At 43.4% G+C, this 17,500-nt stretch overlaps 2 protein-coding genes across 2 annotated transcripts in view; one reads left to right on the top strand and one right to left on the bottom strand.

Annotated features, from left to right (window-relative positions):
• Positions 1 to 1,697, bottom strand: part of LOC143282919 (uncharacterized) — a 28,743-nt gene extending 27,046 nt beyond the window's left edge. Inside the window, exon 1 of the mRNA XM_076588806.1 lies at positions 1,621 to 1,697. Within this exon, the coding sequence (XP_076444921.1) occupies positions 1,621 to 1,680 (60 nt within the window). The 5' untranslated portion in view covers positions 1,681 to 1,697. The remainder of the gene's footprint in view (positions 1 to 1,620) is intronic.
• Positions 1,698 to 4,929: 3,232 nt separating this feature from the next.
• LOC143282917 (uncharacterized) overlaps positions 4,930 to 17,500 on the top strand; it is a 25,470-nt gene continuing 12,899 nt past the window's right edge. Inside the window, exons 1-5 of the mRNA XM_076588803.1 lie at positions 4,930 to 5,523; positions 10,160 to 10,319; positions 11,230 to 11,400; positions 14,355 to 14,446; positions 17,493 to 17,500. The exon at positions 17,493 to 17,500 is cut by the window's right edge and continues 219 nt beyond it. Of these exons, the coding sequence (XP_076444918.1) occupies positions 5,060 to 5,523; positions 10,160 to 10,319; positions 11,230 to 11,400; positions 14,355 to 14,446; positions 17,493 to 17,500 (895 nt within the window). The 5' untranslated portion in view covers positions 4,930 to 5,059. The remainder of the gene's footprint in view (positions 5,524 to 10,159; positions 10,320 to 11,229; positions 11,401 to 14,354; positions 14,447 to 17,492) is intronic.

Below are 17,500 nucleotides of genomic sequence, written 5' to 3'. Positions count from 1 at the left end.
AAGGAGTAAGAAGAGAGAAAGAAAGAGCCGGAGAGAGTGGAGAAGGATCCGGAGAAAAGAATAGGTAACATAAAAGACTGAGAAATAGACAGGTAGATCGGGTAACGTTAAAGCGAAAGAAAGAACGAAAGAAAGAATGAACAGACTGACAGAAAGACGTGACACAAAGAAATGAAAGATTTAAAGAAAAGAGATAAAGGGATATGGTGATCGCGCGCGCTGTGTGTGTGTGTGTGTGTGTGCGGCGCTCGCCGCTAGCTCGTGCGTGCTAAAGCGGACTTCTTTTTTAGAGGTGCTCGAGAACAACTGAAGTTCAGTGGATGGTCCAAGAGACCAAGTTATCTCTGACCTTCATTTACGACACTACAATGATACCAAAAGAAACAGAAAAAGGTGATTTCTAGGGATAGGGTAGGCATGGGTAATTGCGAACGATCCAGTCAGTCGAAGCGACCAACTCAACGACAATAGCAAGAGGACCCTTTTCGATAGCCTCCCCTACATGCACCGTGCTTGACCTCTGCACTGATTGAATTTTCCTCCCTCTCTTTCTCTCCCTAACACACACACACACACACGCACACACACACACACACTCACACACGCATGCACTGACACTGACACACACACACACGCGCGCGCGCGCGCGCACGAGGTCTATCACGGTGCATGTTGGGGAGGCTATCGAAAAGGGTCCTCTTGCTATTGTCACAAACAGCATTCGTAGTAAATAGACGTTAAACTGAAGAAAAATATGCGCGCGCACGCGCACACACTCACTCACTCACTCACACACACACACACACACACACACACACACTGACTCGACGCCCCTCACAACTCAACAGGCATCAAGCATCGTAGTATTAATTGAGCTGAACACCAACCACCAGTAGCATCTCAAAGTGTGTCTTTACCATCATACAGCCACAACCTTACTGACCACAGGCAGGAGTTAACAGCGGTTGAGGATAGGCACTCTTCTCATCAATTAAAAGTCCATGCATTAGCACATCAAGCACGTAAGCTTCTAATTATGTGTCCATGTTCTTAACTGATACTGATGAAGTCATACGGTAATCATGTGCATAATTTGGCATTGTTTACAAAAGAACAGGTGGCCCTTGTATCAGGATGGAAAAGGTAAATCAACTATTGATGCTTCTCGTTCTCTCTCTATTGACTTCTTCCTCCACCACTCGTTTTTTTTAAATTCATTTTCTTCACTTTATTTATATCTCAGCTTAGTTTTGTTCAAAACTCATGTATGTTCACGTCTTCTAGTTATGATGACATCCGTCACATATTCAGTATGTACATGTGACAGGACAGGACTTTATATAAGATTTTCTTGTTGTCCTGTTCATCGATATCTGTGTTGTATTGTGACATGTTCCAAATAAAATACTGTTTAAACCGAAAAAAAGATAAATCATGAAACTTTAAAATGCATGACCCCCACCCCCACCACGCACCCCCACCACGCAAACAGTCACACAAATCATAGTAAGCACAGAAAGCAAGCCTTGATGTTGTTCTTATGACAAACTAATAAATGACAACGAACTGTAATAATTATTAGTTTGCATTCAGTTGCAGAAAGCTGCACACAGCACCAACCTTACACAGTGGAAGAGAGATCAACAATCGCGGTGATAAGAGAAGATGGAACTCCTGCATTCAACTTTCTAACTTTTCAATCCAACCCAATGCAGACGCCAGCACAACTTCCGACGGATGTGGGGAGAGGTTTTTGGGCTTATTCATTGGCCAGTTGGCAAACACAGCCAACCCGGAACGTGTTTACTTCGTGGTGAATCGACCCCCCCCCCCCCCCCCCCCCCGATTAATCGCGATAGGTTGACTAGAAATGAGTGTGTGGAGGACGGGGGTAGAGGAGGTGTATGAGCCGTGGAAGCTGCGATACGTAGACTAGAAATGAGTGTCACGGTGGAGGAAGGGGGTAGAGGAAGTGCAGGGTCATGTGTGTGGTGTGTGTGTGTGTTGGAGCTCATGTACGTTTATATGTATTTGACTGTGCTTTCATATCTGTGAAACTGCATGTTTGGTGCATATCTGTTATGTATGTGTGGGTGTGTGTGTGAATGTGTGTCTTCATGTTTTACATTTATTTGCTTATTCATAATCATTGTTGTCTTATTTATTTATTTATTTTTTACTTATTATTTTTTTATCATTACTACTACTTTTTTTTATATTATAATTATTTATTTATTTATTTATGTAAGCTTATCTATTATTTATTCACCTTTTTTTTCTTTTTTCTTTTTTTCTCCAAGCCTGACTAAGCGCGTTGGGTTACGCTGCTGGTCAGGCATCTGCTTGGCAGATGTGGTGTAGCGTATATGGATTTGTCCGAACGCAGTGACGCCTCCTTGAGCTACTGATACTGAAACTTCGCGGAGACAGGCTGTGGTGAAGTGTTGGCATCTATATTGCAGGACAACCCACGATCCACAGACTGTGAGGAAAATCTCCAAGTACTGAAGGAGGAGGTTGAGGCTGCAATACAGAGTCTGAAGCCAGAGAAATCCCCAGGAGTGGACAACGTCCCATCTGAGCTTTTGAAGTACGGAGGAAAGGAGACCACAGAAGCACTAACAATGCTATGTCAGAAGATCTGGACAGAAAAGAAGTGGCCAACAGAATGGACCCAATCGCTGGTGATTCCCCTACCCAAGAAGGGCAACCTCAAGCAGTGTCAAAATTACAGTCTAATTAGCCACCCAAGCAAAGTCATGCTCCGCATCATCCTCAACCGATTGAAATCCAAGGCTGAGGAGCTGCTATCAGAAGAACAAGCAGGCTTTAGAAAAGGACGGAGCACTGTCGAACAAATATTCAACTGTCGAGTCCTCATTGAAAAACATCTACAACACCAAAAGGACATTTTTCACAACTTCATCGACTTCAAGAAGGCATTCGATCGGGTGTGGCACAGCGGCCTCTGGCAAGTACTGAGAGGCTTCAACATTGATGAAGGGCTCATTCAAGTCATCCAGGCCCTCTACGAACATTCCAGCAGCGCAGTGCTCCTCAACAATCAACAAGGACAGTTCTTTCGGACCACAGTCGGAGTCAGGCAAGGATGCCTATTATCCCCAATACTTTTCAACATCTTTCTGGAGAGAATTATGCAGGAGGCCCTTGAAGACCACCACACCTCCATCACCATTGGCGGTAGGCCAGTCTGCAATCTGCGATTCGCAGACGACATCGACCTCATGGGGGGCACTAACACCGAGCTCCAGGATCTAACAAACAGACTCACTACAAGAGCAAGTGCTTACGGCATGGAGGTCAGCACAGAGAAGTCAAAGGTCATGGTCAACAGCACAACAAACATCAGTGCCAACATAACCATGAATGGTGAGCCCTTGGAAGAAGTGACCAGCTTCAAGTACCTGGGAGCAACCCTGTCCAAAGACGGCACCTGCACAGCAGAAATCCGAAATAGGATTAATTCTGCAACGGCAGCGATGGCCAGACTGAACAGGGTATGGAAGAGTAACATCAGATTCCACACAAAATTCCTGCTCTACAAGTCACTGGTGGTCTCCATCCTCTTATATGGATGTGAGACATGGACACTGTTGGCAGAAACAGAAAGAAGAATCCAAGCATTCGAAACCAGGTGCTTGAGGAGACTACTACACATCTCCTACAAGGAGCACAAGACCAATGACTATGTGCGGAACCTGGTCAGCAACCTTGTTGGGCCCCAAGAACCACTGCTGGCGACTGTCAAACGACGGAAGATGGCATGGTTTGGTCACGTCATACGACATAACACCCTCTCCAAAACCATCCTGCAAGGGACTGTAGAGGGAGGGCGCAGACGGGGGCGGCAGAAAAAAAGCTGGTCTGACAACGTCAAGGAATGGACCAAAATGACGATGCCAGATCTCCTCACGACAGCTGCCAACAGAACGGCGTGGCGAGCTATGACATCTTCCTCATGTCCCCCCAACGACCCCAGCGGTCGAGGGAGTGAGTGAGAGTGAAGTGTTGGTGTTGACACAATTGTTGTGGGCGGTGACTGCAAATCTCACCTGGCGAAAACGAATCCCCGATCAGAACAAAAGTTTTTCAAGTTCCGCCGTGTCCACGATGTTCCGTCCCGTGTGTGTGTGTGTGTGTGTGTGTGTGTGTGTGTGTGTGTGTGTGTGTGTGCGTGTGTGTGCGCGCGCGCGTGTGTCAGTGTTTTTGTGTACTGTCATCAGTGCGGCATACTCACATACATACTTGTACACACTTACCAAACCGGCCAAGCGTACTCTCTCTCTCTCTCTCTCTCTCTCTCTCTCTCTCTCTCCAAACTGACATGTATAGATTGTCAATATATATACGCCTCTCTCCTCCCCTGTCAGTCTCTCTCTATGTCTGTCTCCACTGTCACTGTCACTTTTTCCGTCTGTTCAGTCAGCCTCCCCTACCTTCTTCACTCTTCCCCTTGTCCATTCTTCCCTGAACATATTCAAGTTCGTACGTGTTCACGGTCTGAAAAGTCACGGCTTCCGCTCTCCACCACGCCCATACCCTATTGTCCTCGTTGTTATTCATCTATCGCGGTATTGTATTGTACATAAGTTCTATGTTTATGTTTGCACATGCTTGTGTAATTTTGACGTTGGTGTTGTGAATTGACTCTCGCTCCTTTATATATATATATTTTTTTTTCTTCTTTCTATTATTTCACGATTATTATTCTTGCCCAGAGGGCTGGATGTAAACAAGTACTTTGTGCTTACTCCTATACACTCGTAAAATAAAATTTCGTTCTTTCGTTCGTTCGTTCGTTCTCTCTCTCTCTCTCTCAACGTCAACCCCCCATCACGGGGTGGGTGGAAGCAGGGGCAATAACTCATTTTTGTTCTGACTTTGTGCCTTGTGCCTGATATCCCTTGCTCAAGCAGAAGAGCGTCATTATTTTTCCCAAACACTCGGCGAGCACTTGGTGAAAAGTTTATGACTTGGTAAAAAATATTTGCAGTATACCTTAAACTTCGAGGAAAGTCGAACGACATATGTTTTAAGGATGAGAGGATTGGCACTCGGAGAATTAGCCAGCCTGAGACCCATGGCGTTTGCTTGGCTTGTCACAGCAGTCCTGTGTCACGTCGTCTGTCATGGACACTTGTTTCGGTCTCGTGAACTGGGTTTGGTTCGACACTTTTACGTGCAAAACGGGGAAAGTGGGTCATCGTCAGCCCAAAACGCCCACAAGTTCTCTGTCCAGGGCAACGATTTTCCGTTTCGAAATGTGTCGCTGCCGTGGTCAGAACGCGTCAAGGACCTTGTGTCCCGTTTGTCGCTGGAGGAAATCCAGCTTCAGATGGGGAGAGGGGGAGCAGGGATTCATGGAGGTCCGGCCCCCGCCATCCCTCGCCTGGGAATCGGACCTTACCAGTGGGACACGGAATGCCTGAGAGGGGATGCCAATGCTCCAGGCAAGGGGGCAACAGCTTTTCCTCAGTCCATTGGTCTGGCAGCAGCTTTCAGGTAAATTTGTATTGTTTGGTAAAATTCTGTTCAGATTTTTTTTTTTTTTTTTTTTGAGGGGTGGGGGTGGGTCTGTTTTTTTGCACCTTTAATTTGTCACAAGTTTCCTCCATTATCCACTCTGCTGTGCTTGCCATCTGTTTTCTGTCCAGTTACATCCTTGTGTTATTTGATTTTTAGCAGTGGTATTAATAGTTGTAGAATGGCTTGTTGTTGATCACTTTACTTGTTTATGCCCTGCCCCGCCCCGCCCCGCCCCACCCCGACCCATGCTTTCATCTATGGTTTGCATTGCATTCTGATATTTCTTGATAAAACTTTCTGGGGGAATAGAAATTTATAAAGGAATGGGCTTTTAGTCATCAAAGCTAAGTGACACTTTGTTTTGCTTTTCTGGAGCAGACTTTTCAAAGTGTTGTGGGTAGGTGCAACACTTTAACTGGTAAAGCATTCCAGTGCTGAAAAATCCAGTTATAAAACATAACATGAACAATATGAGTTCTTCATAAACATTCTAATTCAGTCATATCTTCAGTTGTCATCTCCTTTAATTTAAAAAACAACAACAACATTATGTGCCCTCTCTGTATTGATTTTAATGGATGTTGACAGAAGTGACATTTGCCAGATCTCTACAACATCCCCTATTTCTATTTGATTTTAATGTGTGTACATTTATCATAAAGCTTTGCAGATGCACATATGATGGTTTTCCTGTGTTAACAGAGAGGGCTGTGCATTTTTGCCTAGTAGTAGTAGAAGGGTACAGAGGAATGATGAAGCAAATTTTTCAATGGGATCAATGAAGGATCTGTAAAGATCAAGGTTGTTCAAGGAGTACTGTCTCCTGTCTCTCTCATGTATCTGTCTTCATTTCCCTTCACCTGGTGTAATCAAGATTTGAGACACATCATGTCACAAATTTTATTTAATTGTTTTTCATTGTTTCCCACCTCTTTTGTCGCACCTGATTTGGGGTTTTGGGGGTCTGAATTTATGTCTTGTGCAATGCAGCTGATCCCCAAGGTGCATGCGAGACAGTTTTGTTAGTATCCATAGAAGGGTTGTTCTATGTGGTGAGGGAATATATTTGGTCGCCCTGACAGAGCCTCTTATCAGGGAAGGCCAATGGATGTCCACCTGTGTGGAGTCTGTCAGCCTGGTGTCGCCCTAAGGCCAGACTGCATACAGTTAGTGACTGTTTAACCCAACAGCCATTCATCCCCTTGGTACTGTATGAAAGCTGTGGGATTGGGGATTTTCATCGGGTTGTCTCCTCTTAGCTGGTGGAAGGGTGTATCTAGGTATCATTATGTAGAAGGTCATATTTTGTTCACAACTACAGCTCCTTATGTGATGTTAATTCAGTAATAATTCAATAATTAAACAATAACGCGATGACAAATTATCAGTCAAATACACAGAAAAATCACCAATCTTTGTTCTGGAACTTGTAGACTGTCACACTGACCGGCATTATTTCAACAACTGGTTTTGAACACTTCCCACATGCGCTCCACCATACATCTCCCCTCTCTTGTGATGCCGTGGCTGCTAAACATTGTATAAGCTCAGCGTCCGTCTTTGCGTGGTTTTGCCTGGTGGTATACCAGCTTTGAGCCCTCTCAATAATTCAATAATAATTCAGTAATTAAACTATAACGTGATGACATATTATCAGTCAAATTCACAGAAAAATCACTTATCTTTGCTCTGGAACTTGTAGACTGTCACACTGACCGGCGTGATTTTAACCCACACAGAGAAGGGGTAGGGTGGTGGTGGGGGTGTGTGTTCCAACCACTTGGGACATGAAGCAAGTCAAAGAGATCAGACAAAAAGAACCGAGATGCTGAACTGAAGATCATGGCTGAAAGTGAAACCAGATCGCTTCTTCCACCTTCCCGTTCTCCCTAGACTTTCTGGTTAGACATATGCTGATCCTCCCCCTCCTCCCCTTCTAGAAGCACCCTCTTGCATGCTTCTCTATCACCCCCCTCTGTTTTGACACTTTATTCTTCAGTTGTCTTATCAAAGCTTATGCATATATATATATATATTTTTTTTTTTAACACCCACTTTCTCACATAAGATGGGTAGTTACTTTGATAGCAAGTGACTAAGCTGAATATAGATCTTACATATACCACCTTTGTCACCCGTCTTGTTTTAATCACACTCCATATTTCAGGTCTACCACTGACATTCTTGTCAGCCATTTTTCTAGCCCAGTTCCATGTCTGTTGACTCTCAGGGCTCTGAATACTCCAGGATACTCATAGATCTTTTTTTGAAATCTGTGGATATTTAATACAAAAGTCACAATATATATATTTTTTTTAATTAAACAAAATTAAAGCAGAAAAGCCTGTCACCCTCCTACCAGAATCACTTGTACTCTTGATATCTAGGAGGGGCAGTGGCATAATGGCAGAATCAGTTATGCACTGGACTCCTGATCCAGTGTCCACTGGTTATCAGGTTTCAAGGCTCTGTTAAATTGGTACCTGACTTTGATTGGGAAAGGTTTGTTTGGTTTTTTTAAATAGTGGAAGGCAAGGATTGGGCCTCACCTTTCAATGCCAAGCCCTAGACACAATGGTTGATATGAATTCACTGCTCTGATGGTGGTAAAAGGCTATGGGCTTTTAACCTATAATTCTTAACCATAATGCCTTGGTTAGTTCATTGTGTTACAAAAAAAAGGTTGTCCCTGGTAAAATTCAGTAGAAAAATCCACTTCGATAGGAAAAACAAATAAAAAAACTGCAGGCAGGAAAGAAAAAAGGGGCGGCGCTCTCAGTGTAGTGATGCGGTCTCCCTTGGGAGATCAGCCTGAATTTCACACAGAAATCTGTTGTCACACACACACACACACACACACACACACACACACACACACACACACACAAAAGAAAAAAAAGAAAAAAAAAAGGAAAGAAAAAGAAAAAGAGATATACGATATACAAGTTCATGTACAGTCTTATTACCTAGAGTCACTTGCATTATAGAGGAGGTATTGAGCTAGAAAGTGCCCCAGAATTTCTGACTTGTATTTATTGTAAAGCATTTTACCAGAGTGTTTGGCACATCTGCATGAGATTGCCATAAGATTACAGTTGGACCACCAGCAAAGTGAAAACTGTGTGATCATTGGTTTCTCCATTGCAATGGGAAGTCTTTTACACTACAGCTTGGTCTTTTGTGAAGGACTATGACTCGTAGTGCTGCAGCCTTAGTGCTGCATCCCAACGCCAACTGTCCTAAAACCCTCTTGGCAGAGAGAGTGGGGATGTAAACTGGGCAAGACACTCTCCACAATAATCAAATTTTAGCCCAGATAGTTGGGACAACAGTTGCTTCCTCTGCTGCTGTTTTGGTCATAATCAAGCACAACTACCATACGTGTTCTTTTCCATTATTTGAGGTAAAAAAAAAAAAGAAAAAAAAAGGTGGGAGGAAATTTTGTCCTGATAACATCAATATGCATATGCCAGAATGTGTATCAAGAAGTACCATATGCTGAACTCCAAAAGAATTGATCATGTGTAAAATAAAAACTGTGAGAAATAAAATATTACAGCACTGTTTGATGGAACTCTGGGAAAAAAAAGAAAAGAAAAAGAAAATAACAACAAAAAACACAAGTACCAAACAATAAATCAATGAAAAGACTCAGTTTTAAAAGGATTGTCATGAATCATTGAACAGGCCAGCTTTCAAAGAATTGTCATCAAATCATTAATCTGTCATGAGTCATTTTTGCTAATGTTAGTTTGTATGTGTATATATTTATATATGTAATCAGTTCATGAATTAGAATGAATTTTATCACCTGAGTGTTAAAAGCACACATGCGTAAAAAGAACACAATTAAGAGTACTTTTTCTATGCTAGGCGCTTTTTAAACAATTTTATTAACATTTATATTTCAACTTCAGCATGTGTAAAAAGAACATAATCAAGAATACTTTTTTGTTACGGCACATTTTTCTTTAAACATTTATATTTTAACTCAGGCATTAGATATTTTCATTAAAAGTAACTAATTGTTTGGATTTTATTTGATTCTTGAACTAATTGAAGTTAGTAAGTCTTTCCCATCTATACTGAAACCAAAAACCAAAATAACTAAATAAACTAAATATCTTTAAAAATTTGTATGCTTTTAGATTATTATCAAAACATGTTTTGATGACCTGGTAAAACTGTTTCCAAATTACACATAATTTTTGGAATTGGTTGTTACTATTTTAAGTTAAGACAATAAGATTGACAATACTTGTTGCTTTCTTAAGTCGTCAAGACAAGTGTTCACTCGTGTCTGGGTTTTTCTTGCTCTTGTGTGCGATGCACCCTTTTCACTCCTTCACTCCCTCACTTGCATGTGTGTGTGTGTGTGTGTGTGTGTGTGTGTGTCTGCGCGTGCGCTTCTGTGCATGTATGCCTCTGGGTGTGTGTGTTTGTGTGCCTGCATGCATTAGCACGTATGTGTGTGCGTGTGTATGTGTATGTTGCATGTGTGTGTGCTCGCACATGTGTGTGTGTGTGTGTGTGTGTGTGCTTGTTTGTGTTTGTGTGTGCGCATGCGCTTGTGTGTGCTTGCACATGTGTGTTTGTGTGCATGTGGTTCCAGTCCCGACTTGCTGTTCCGAGTGGCGCAGGCAGCAGGTGTGGAGACGCGGGGCAAACACAACGAGTTTGTCAGGAGCCAGACCTACATCACCCACACTGGTGCCAGCTGCTTCTCGCCAGTCATCAACATCATGCGGGACTCCCGATGGGGGCGCAACCAGGTGGAGTCTTTATCCTGTCACTGTCAGTGTGTTGTGTCTTCCTGTTGTCAGATGGACTCTGTGAAGATGCTGTGTGCCTGTGCTGAGATGTGTGTGTGTGTGTGTGTGTGTGTGTGTGTGTGTGTGTACATGTGTGCTTGTGCTTATGTATGTATACATTTTATAATGTATGCATGTATACATGTAAAAGGTGTGTGTGTGTGTGCTTGTGCTAATGTACACATATACATTTTATAAAGTATACTTGCATATATGTGTGTGTTTTATGTGTGTTCTGTCTTTCTTTATTTTAATGTCTTTTCACTGTTAAGTGATATTAGACGGGGGTAAAGTTGGGGGGCGGGAAAATGTAGTCTGTGTATGCGTTCGCATTGGGGTTGGGGGTGATGAAAAGAGGTGGTGGGATAACTGAGTCAGGGAAGGAGCTCTGCGCTGTAGTGACTTGCTTTCTCTGAGGAGAGCAGTCTGAATTTTCACATCTGTTGTAACAACGATTAACACCACACCATACCACACCACACCACACAACACAACACAACACGACATGAGCTGATTGGAGTCCAGGCAACCTTGCGTAGCTGTGGACTCTTGAAAATCACTCACCAGCACTCATAATTTTGTTTGAATAGGGATTTTTTTCTTTCTGTAAGTCTTAAATTTAAAAAAATATATATATATATATAAAGAAGAAGAAGAGATAGAGGAAGAAAATGACTAAGACCTTTTTAATCATGCTCTCTCCTAGTTCTGTCACAGTGATGGTCAAGATGTGGATGCTGCAGTGTAACTGACCCAGAAAAAGAACTGTAAACATATGGGGAAGATAAACCTTTATAATTTTTTTTTCTCTTGTGCAACAACAGGAGACGTTTGTGGGGATCTATAACGACAGTTTCTCTTTTTGCAACAGGAAACTTATGGGGAAGACCCGTACTTGAGTGGTGTGTATGCGACGAATTATGTCCATGGTCTGCAAGGTAACGATTCTCGTTACGTTCGTGCCAGTGCTGGATGCAAGCATTTTGATGCATATGCCGGTCCGGAGAACATCCCTTCCTCCAGAATGTCATTTGATGCAAAGGTTGGAGTTTGATGCTGAGGTTGTGTGTGCATTTGTGTGTGTGTGTGTGTGTTGTGTGTGTGTGTGTGTGAATGTTTTTATCCATTATAGTTATGTGCTTATTATATGTGAAGGTCAGGCATCTGCGCTTTTTTTTTTTTTTTTTTTTTTTTTTTAATCCCAAAGCAGGTGTAGTATACATAGCTGTCAACCATTCCTAATTTTAAGGAATTTTTCCTCATTTTAGCACCGACTCCGAAATTACGATATTCTGCAAATTTTTCTGAATTCTGAGATTTCAACAAAAAACAACAACAAAAAACGTGAGAAGCGAAACCTGCTCGCTTGATCCATACACTGATCCATGTTTTTCAATTGGAAAATAGTTACCGAGCACGCGTAATGCCGTTTTACCAACATGGCATCGGGCAGTGACAGTCAGTGTGATGTGGGCAGCAAATCAGTGAAAAAGAGGATTTATCAGCGCTTAACTTCACAGTATAAGGAACAGTTTTCATTTATCAATTCACACCTTGCCACTCCTCCTGAATCCACTCCTCGACAGGATTCCTAATTTTGGGTCTGCAAGGTTGGCAGCTATGAGTATAGCTTATTAGTGTATAAGGATCAGCCCACATGCTTGATACCATCTTGAAACTGAAACTCGAGGTTATTACAAATTTGGATGTCTGCAAAGTTGGGGGGGAGAAATTCTGAAGAAACCCTATTTTGTCATTACTTTTCCTATGAAGCCAGAAAGAAAAGCATTGAATGGTGAACTGGTGGATGTGTTCTGTTTATCTGCATGGTGTGTCATGGTCATGTTTTCTTTGCTTCACTTGCCCCCAAGATGCCTCCCCAGACTCTCTTTTTCACTTCCTAGGGGAAATCAGTAAATGTGTAAATATACTTTTCTCCTCTTTTTTTTTTTCTTCTTTTTTTTTTACATTAACTGAAACAAACATGGATGAATTGGTCTGTGTAAGTTTTTTTGTTTTTGTTTTTTGTTGGGTTTTTTGTGTGTGCGTGTGTGTGTGTGTGTTTTGTTTTTTGTTGTTGTTGTTTTTCTTTTATTTACTGGCCTTTCAACATTATTTTGTGCTCTCTTCCACTGTTTTTTTTGTTTTTGTTTTTTTTTACTCACTGAGTCCTGCACCTGACCATTGCTCTGTTATCATAATTTGTTTCGTCAAAACAGTTTTCATGTTTCTGCATACACATAAACCATGAAGAAAGGGAACTAATCTCTTCAGTATTTCTGGATATGTCCACACATAGTTTGTAGGTGAAACTTTTTTTTTCTGCTGAGTTTTTTCCGCATCTATATGGCATGGAAGACTGCTGAGGTTGTGATATCTCCAGGGTTGAATGGGTTAAGAACTGACGGGTGTTGAGCCTTGAACTGTTTCCTTTGAACTGACTGTGTTCAGCCCTGAACTGCCCCTTTGAGCTGACTGTATTCAGCCCTGAACTGTCCCCTTTGAGCTGACTGTATTCAGCCCTGAACTTCCCCTTGAACTGACTGTAGTGAGTCCTGAACTGTTTCCTTTGAACTGACTGTATTCAGCCCTGAACTATCCCCTTTGAGCTGACTGTATTCAGCCCTAAACTGTCCCCTTTGAGCTTACTGTATTCAGCCCTGAACTGTCCCATTTAACTGACTATCTAGCCCTGAACTGTCCCCTTTGAACTGACTGTGTTCAGCCCTGAACTGTCCCCTTTGAACTGACTGTATTCAGCCCTGAACTGTCCCCTTTGAACTGACTGTATTCAGCCCTGAACTGGCCCCTTTGAACTGAAAGGTGTTGAGCCCTGAACTGGCCCCTTTGAACTGACTGTATTCAGCCCTGAACTGTCCCCTTTGAACTGACTGTATTCAGCCCTGAACTGTCCCCTTTGAGCTGACTGTATTCAGCCCTGAACTGTCCCCATTGAACTGACTGTATTCAGCCCTGAACTGGCCCCTATGAACTGACTGTATTCAGCCCTGAACTGTCCCCTTTGAGCTGACTGTATTCAGCCCTGAACTGTCCCTTTTGAGCTGACTGTATTCAGCCCTGAGCTGTCCCATTTGAGCTGACTGTATTCAGCCCTGAACTGTCCTTATTGAACTGACTGTATTCAGCCCTGAACTGGCCCATTTGAACGGACTATCCAGCCCGAAACTGTCCCCTTTGAACTGACTGTAGGGAGTCCTGAACTGTTTCCTTTGAGCTGACTGTATTCAGCCCTGAACTGTCCTTATTGAACTGACTGTATTCAGCCCTGAACTGGCCCCTGTGAACTGACTGTATTCAGCCCTGAACTGTCCTCATTGAAATGACGGTATTCAGCCCTGAACTGGCCCATTTGAACGGACTATCCAGCCCGAAACTGTCCCCTTTGAACTGACTGTAGGGAGTCCTGAACTGTTTCCTTTGAACTGACTGTATTCAGCCCTGAACTGTTTCCTTTGAACTGACTGTATTGAGCTCTGAACTGTCCCCTTTGAACTGACTGTATTAAGCCCTGAACTGTCCCCTTTGAACTGACTGTATTCAGCCCTGAACTGGCCCCTTTGAGCTGACTGTATTCAGCCCTGAACTATTCTCATTGAACTGTGTTCAGCCCTGAACTGTCCCCTTTGAACTGACTGTATCCAGCTGTGAACTGGTCCCTTTGAACTGACTGTATCCAGCTGTGAACTGTCCCCTTTGAACTGACTGTATTCAGCCTTGAACTGGGCCCTTTGCAGATGGCTGGCCAATAAGCTACAAGATCTGATTTTATTTGCTTCAGTTGTGATTTTGTGTACATGGTAGGGCTGTGTGTCACTGTGTATGTGTCTGCATGCTTCCATGTGGAGTAGCGACATATATAGGTACATGATGTGATGTCATTGCAGTATAACTGCCCAAGAAGGATTCTTCGAAAATGAATTGTCAAAAAAAATTTCTTCCTGGTTCTTCAGAGGATTTTCTTATTCTTCCTTTCAGGTGTCGGAGCGAGATCTGAGAATGACGTTTTTACCTGCGTTCCGGAAGTGCGTTGAGGCAGGAACCTACAGCCTTATGTGTAGTTACAACAGGTACCGTATGTGCTGTCTTGTTTGTGTTAAGCTCATAAAATGTTAGGGTAGAAACCCTGCTTGTTAAAAATTCTATGAATGCTCAGATAGAAGAATGTGTGCAGAATAATTTTGTGCGGTAAAGCTCGGTTTGTGTGTATTAAGTTTAAAGTAGTACATGGTTGTGTTGTGGTTTTTCTTTTCTAAGTTCTTGTTTGGCTTTTGGTATATCAGGCACTTATATTTATTTTTGTTGTTTAAGTAGCTTTTGCTTTATGTAAGCACTGGCCTTTGTTTTGGCTTTTCAGTACTTTGCACACATGCGGAAGTTTTTATGCATGCTTTAAGCTCACAACAGTTCCTGTTTATTCATTGCTGGTGCCTCTTTACTTTAATCTTCTCTTTTAATGCTGAGGTATTTATATACAGCACCCCACTTACTTTGAGAGGTACCTTTCTCTGCCATCATCTCTATATGTGTCTTTCTGTCTGTCTGCCTGCCCCTCTGTCTCTGTCTCTCTCTCTGTCTCTCTCTCTCTTTTTTGTTGTTGTTGTTGTCCCATCATCTGCACCGTTGCATTGGTATTACACCCACGCCACTCACTCCAAGTCCCCCATACACAGCCACACCCAGGTCAGCTGTCTCAGTCTCAGCACCGGCAGTCCACAGGGAACCATTAAGGCCACACACCAGAAGAGACCCTGCACTGCTGCTTAGTCACTTTGATGGTGTTCAGTAGTGCCTGTTCTGATTTAATGTACTTTGGACGCCATCTACTAAGCCGACAACTGAAGACAACAATGGCTTAGTCGCAGAGCCAGACTGAGTGTCCACCCAGAGTGGAAGCCGCCACCATGTCCCTCCAACAACATGTCCCTCATGAATCTGCCAACACTGAAGACCTTGACAAGATTCACCCCAAGCACAGAAGTTGAGAGGTATCGAAACTGAGGTAACCATGAGAGCATGGCATGAAAGGCCACTTAATTTGGGACTTTTTTAGAATTAATGATGAAGAAGGAGGATGACGATGATGATGATGACAATGCTGCTATGGAGGTCCATTTAGGTTTGAGACAGTATGACAAGGCTGTACTCATCACTTCCTGTCATAATGATATCCTGGCGTTAACCAGGCCCAAGAGATACAGACACTTGCAGTGTTGGTCAGGAAATGTAGAGCAACACACCCAAAGGTGCATCCATGAAGCGGAGGACACTCGACTGCATGGTCCCAGTCTTCCCATTCAAGCCCATGCACACTCAACTCTGAGTAGAAGGCAGCTGCAGGCCAAAAAAACCCAGTTCTGCTGTGAATCAACCTGTGCCCTCCCACCTATTAGTCCACAGTGTTAACAACTTTGCCAGAGTGGCTGGTCCTCTCTCTCTCTCTCTCTCTCTCTCTCTCTCTTTCTCTCTCTTTCTCTCTCTCTCACTCTCTCATAATCTCTCTCTTCCCCCTTCTCTTTCTCTTCCCCCCCTCTGCCAATCCCCCTCCCCCCTCTCTCTCTACCCTCCTCCCCTTGTTCTCCCCCATTCTTTTTCTCTTTCCTCCATTTCCTCTCTTTCTCTCTCTCCCTCTCTTTCTCTTCACACCCCTCCCCCCCCCCCTCTGCCATCCCCCCTCTCTCTCTACCCTCCTCCCCTCTCTGTCCTCCATTCTCTTTCTCTTTCCCCCATTTCCTCTCTCTCTGTCTCTCTCTCTCCTACCTTTTCTCTCCTGTTGCTTTGTTCATTCCCCCATCATAATTGTCTGTCTATAGGTAAAAGATCCCACAGCCGTTAATCAGGGCAGCGAATTCACTTTGTCTAAGGCTTGGCATAGGAAGTGGGGCACAATCCTCTCCCTCGCACATTTTAACCTTCCCCAACCAAGGCAGGTACCCACCATGGGCGCAACAGCCAAATGGTTAAAGCGTTGGATTTTCAGTCTGAGGGTCCCGGGTTTGAATCTCAGTGACAGCACCTGGTGGGTAAAGGGTGGAGATTTTTTCAGTCCCTGAACCCCCTTCGTGTGTATACGCACACAGAAGATCAGATACGCACGTTAAAGATCCTGTAATCCATGTCAGCGTTCAGTGGGTTATGGAAACAAGATCATACCCAGCACGCAACCCCCTGAAAATGGAGTATAGCTGCCTACATGGTGGGGTAAATAAAAGAGTCATACACATAAAATGTTACATGTCTGTCTGAGTGTGTTTGTGTGCATGCCTGAAATCTGATTGAATGACACAGGAAATGAATGATGAGCGCCCAGTGGCAGCCATCAGTCAGCTCTACTCAGGTAGGCAGCCTGTTGTGCAAATGACACTGTGTTTGTAAAGTGCTTAGAGCTTGGTCTCCGACTGAGGATAGGCACTATGTAAGTATCCATATCGATCAATCAATCATATCCATATCGATCAATCAATCAATCAATCAATTTATATACAGATGGAGTGACGAGAGTCAGAGGAAAATGCCTTTCCCAAGGACACAACACCATGCCAAAATCAGACCTTGAACCCTGATCACTGGTGAACTTGGGGTCAGGAGTCACACACATCACCGATTGATTCCGCCACAGTTCCACCTCAGTCTCTATAATTGAACAGTTATTATTGTGTTGTTCTTGTTATCTCATCACAGATCACTTCTTAATGTTTGATGGACTTCCATGCCACAACCTTGACATTGCTCCCTTCTGCAGAAGATGCTTATCAGCCAGTGCAGTGTCTGTGAGGGTGTGGGTTTGAATCCTGGTCTCACCCTTTCTCCTACGTTTGAACTGGAAAATCAGACTGTGCATCTAATCATCCTAATGAAATGATAAACCAGGGTCCTGTGTGCAGGACACTCCTGGTGCGCTGGAAAAGAACCCATGGCAATATGAGTGTCGTCCTTTGGCAAAATTTTGCAGAAGAAATCCACGCAAATATGTGCATGCACTCAAGGCCAAATTAGCGTGTTGAGTTGTGCTGCTGGTCAGGCATCTGCCTAGCAGATGGGGTGTAGCATGTATGGATTTGTCTGAATGCACTGACAGCTCCTTGAGAAACAGAAAGTGAAACGCTGTGCGTGCAGCATAAATG

This window comes from Babylonia areolata, chromosome 6, assembly GCF_041734735.1.
Source record: "Babylonia areolata isolate BAREFJ2019XMU chromosome 6, ASM4173473v1, whole genome shotgun sequence".
Taxonomy (NCBI): Eukaryota; Metazoa; Mollusca; class Gastropoda; order Neogastropoda; family Buccinidae; genus Babylonia; species Babylonia areolata.
Note: the sequence above shows the minus strand (reverse complement) of the source record. Positions and strands in the feature narration are given on the sequence as shown.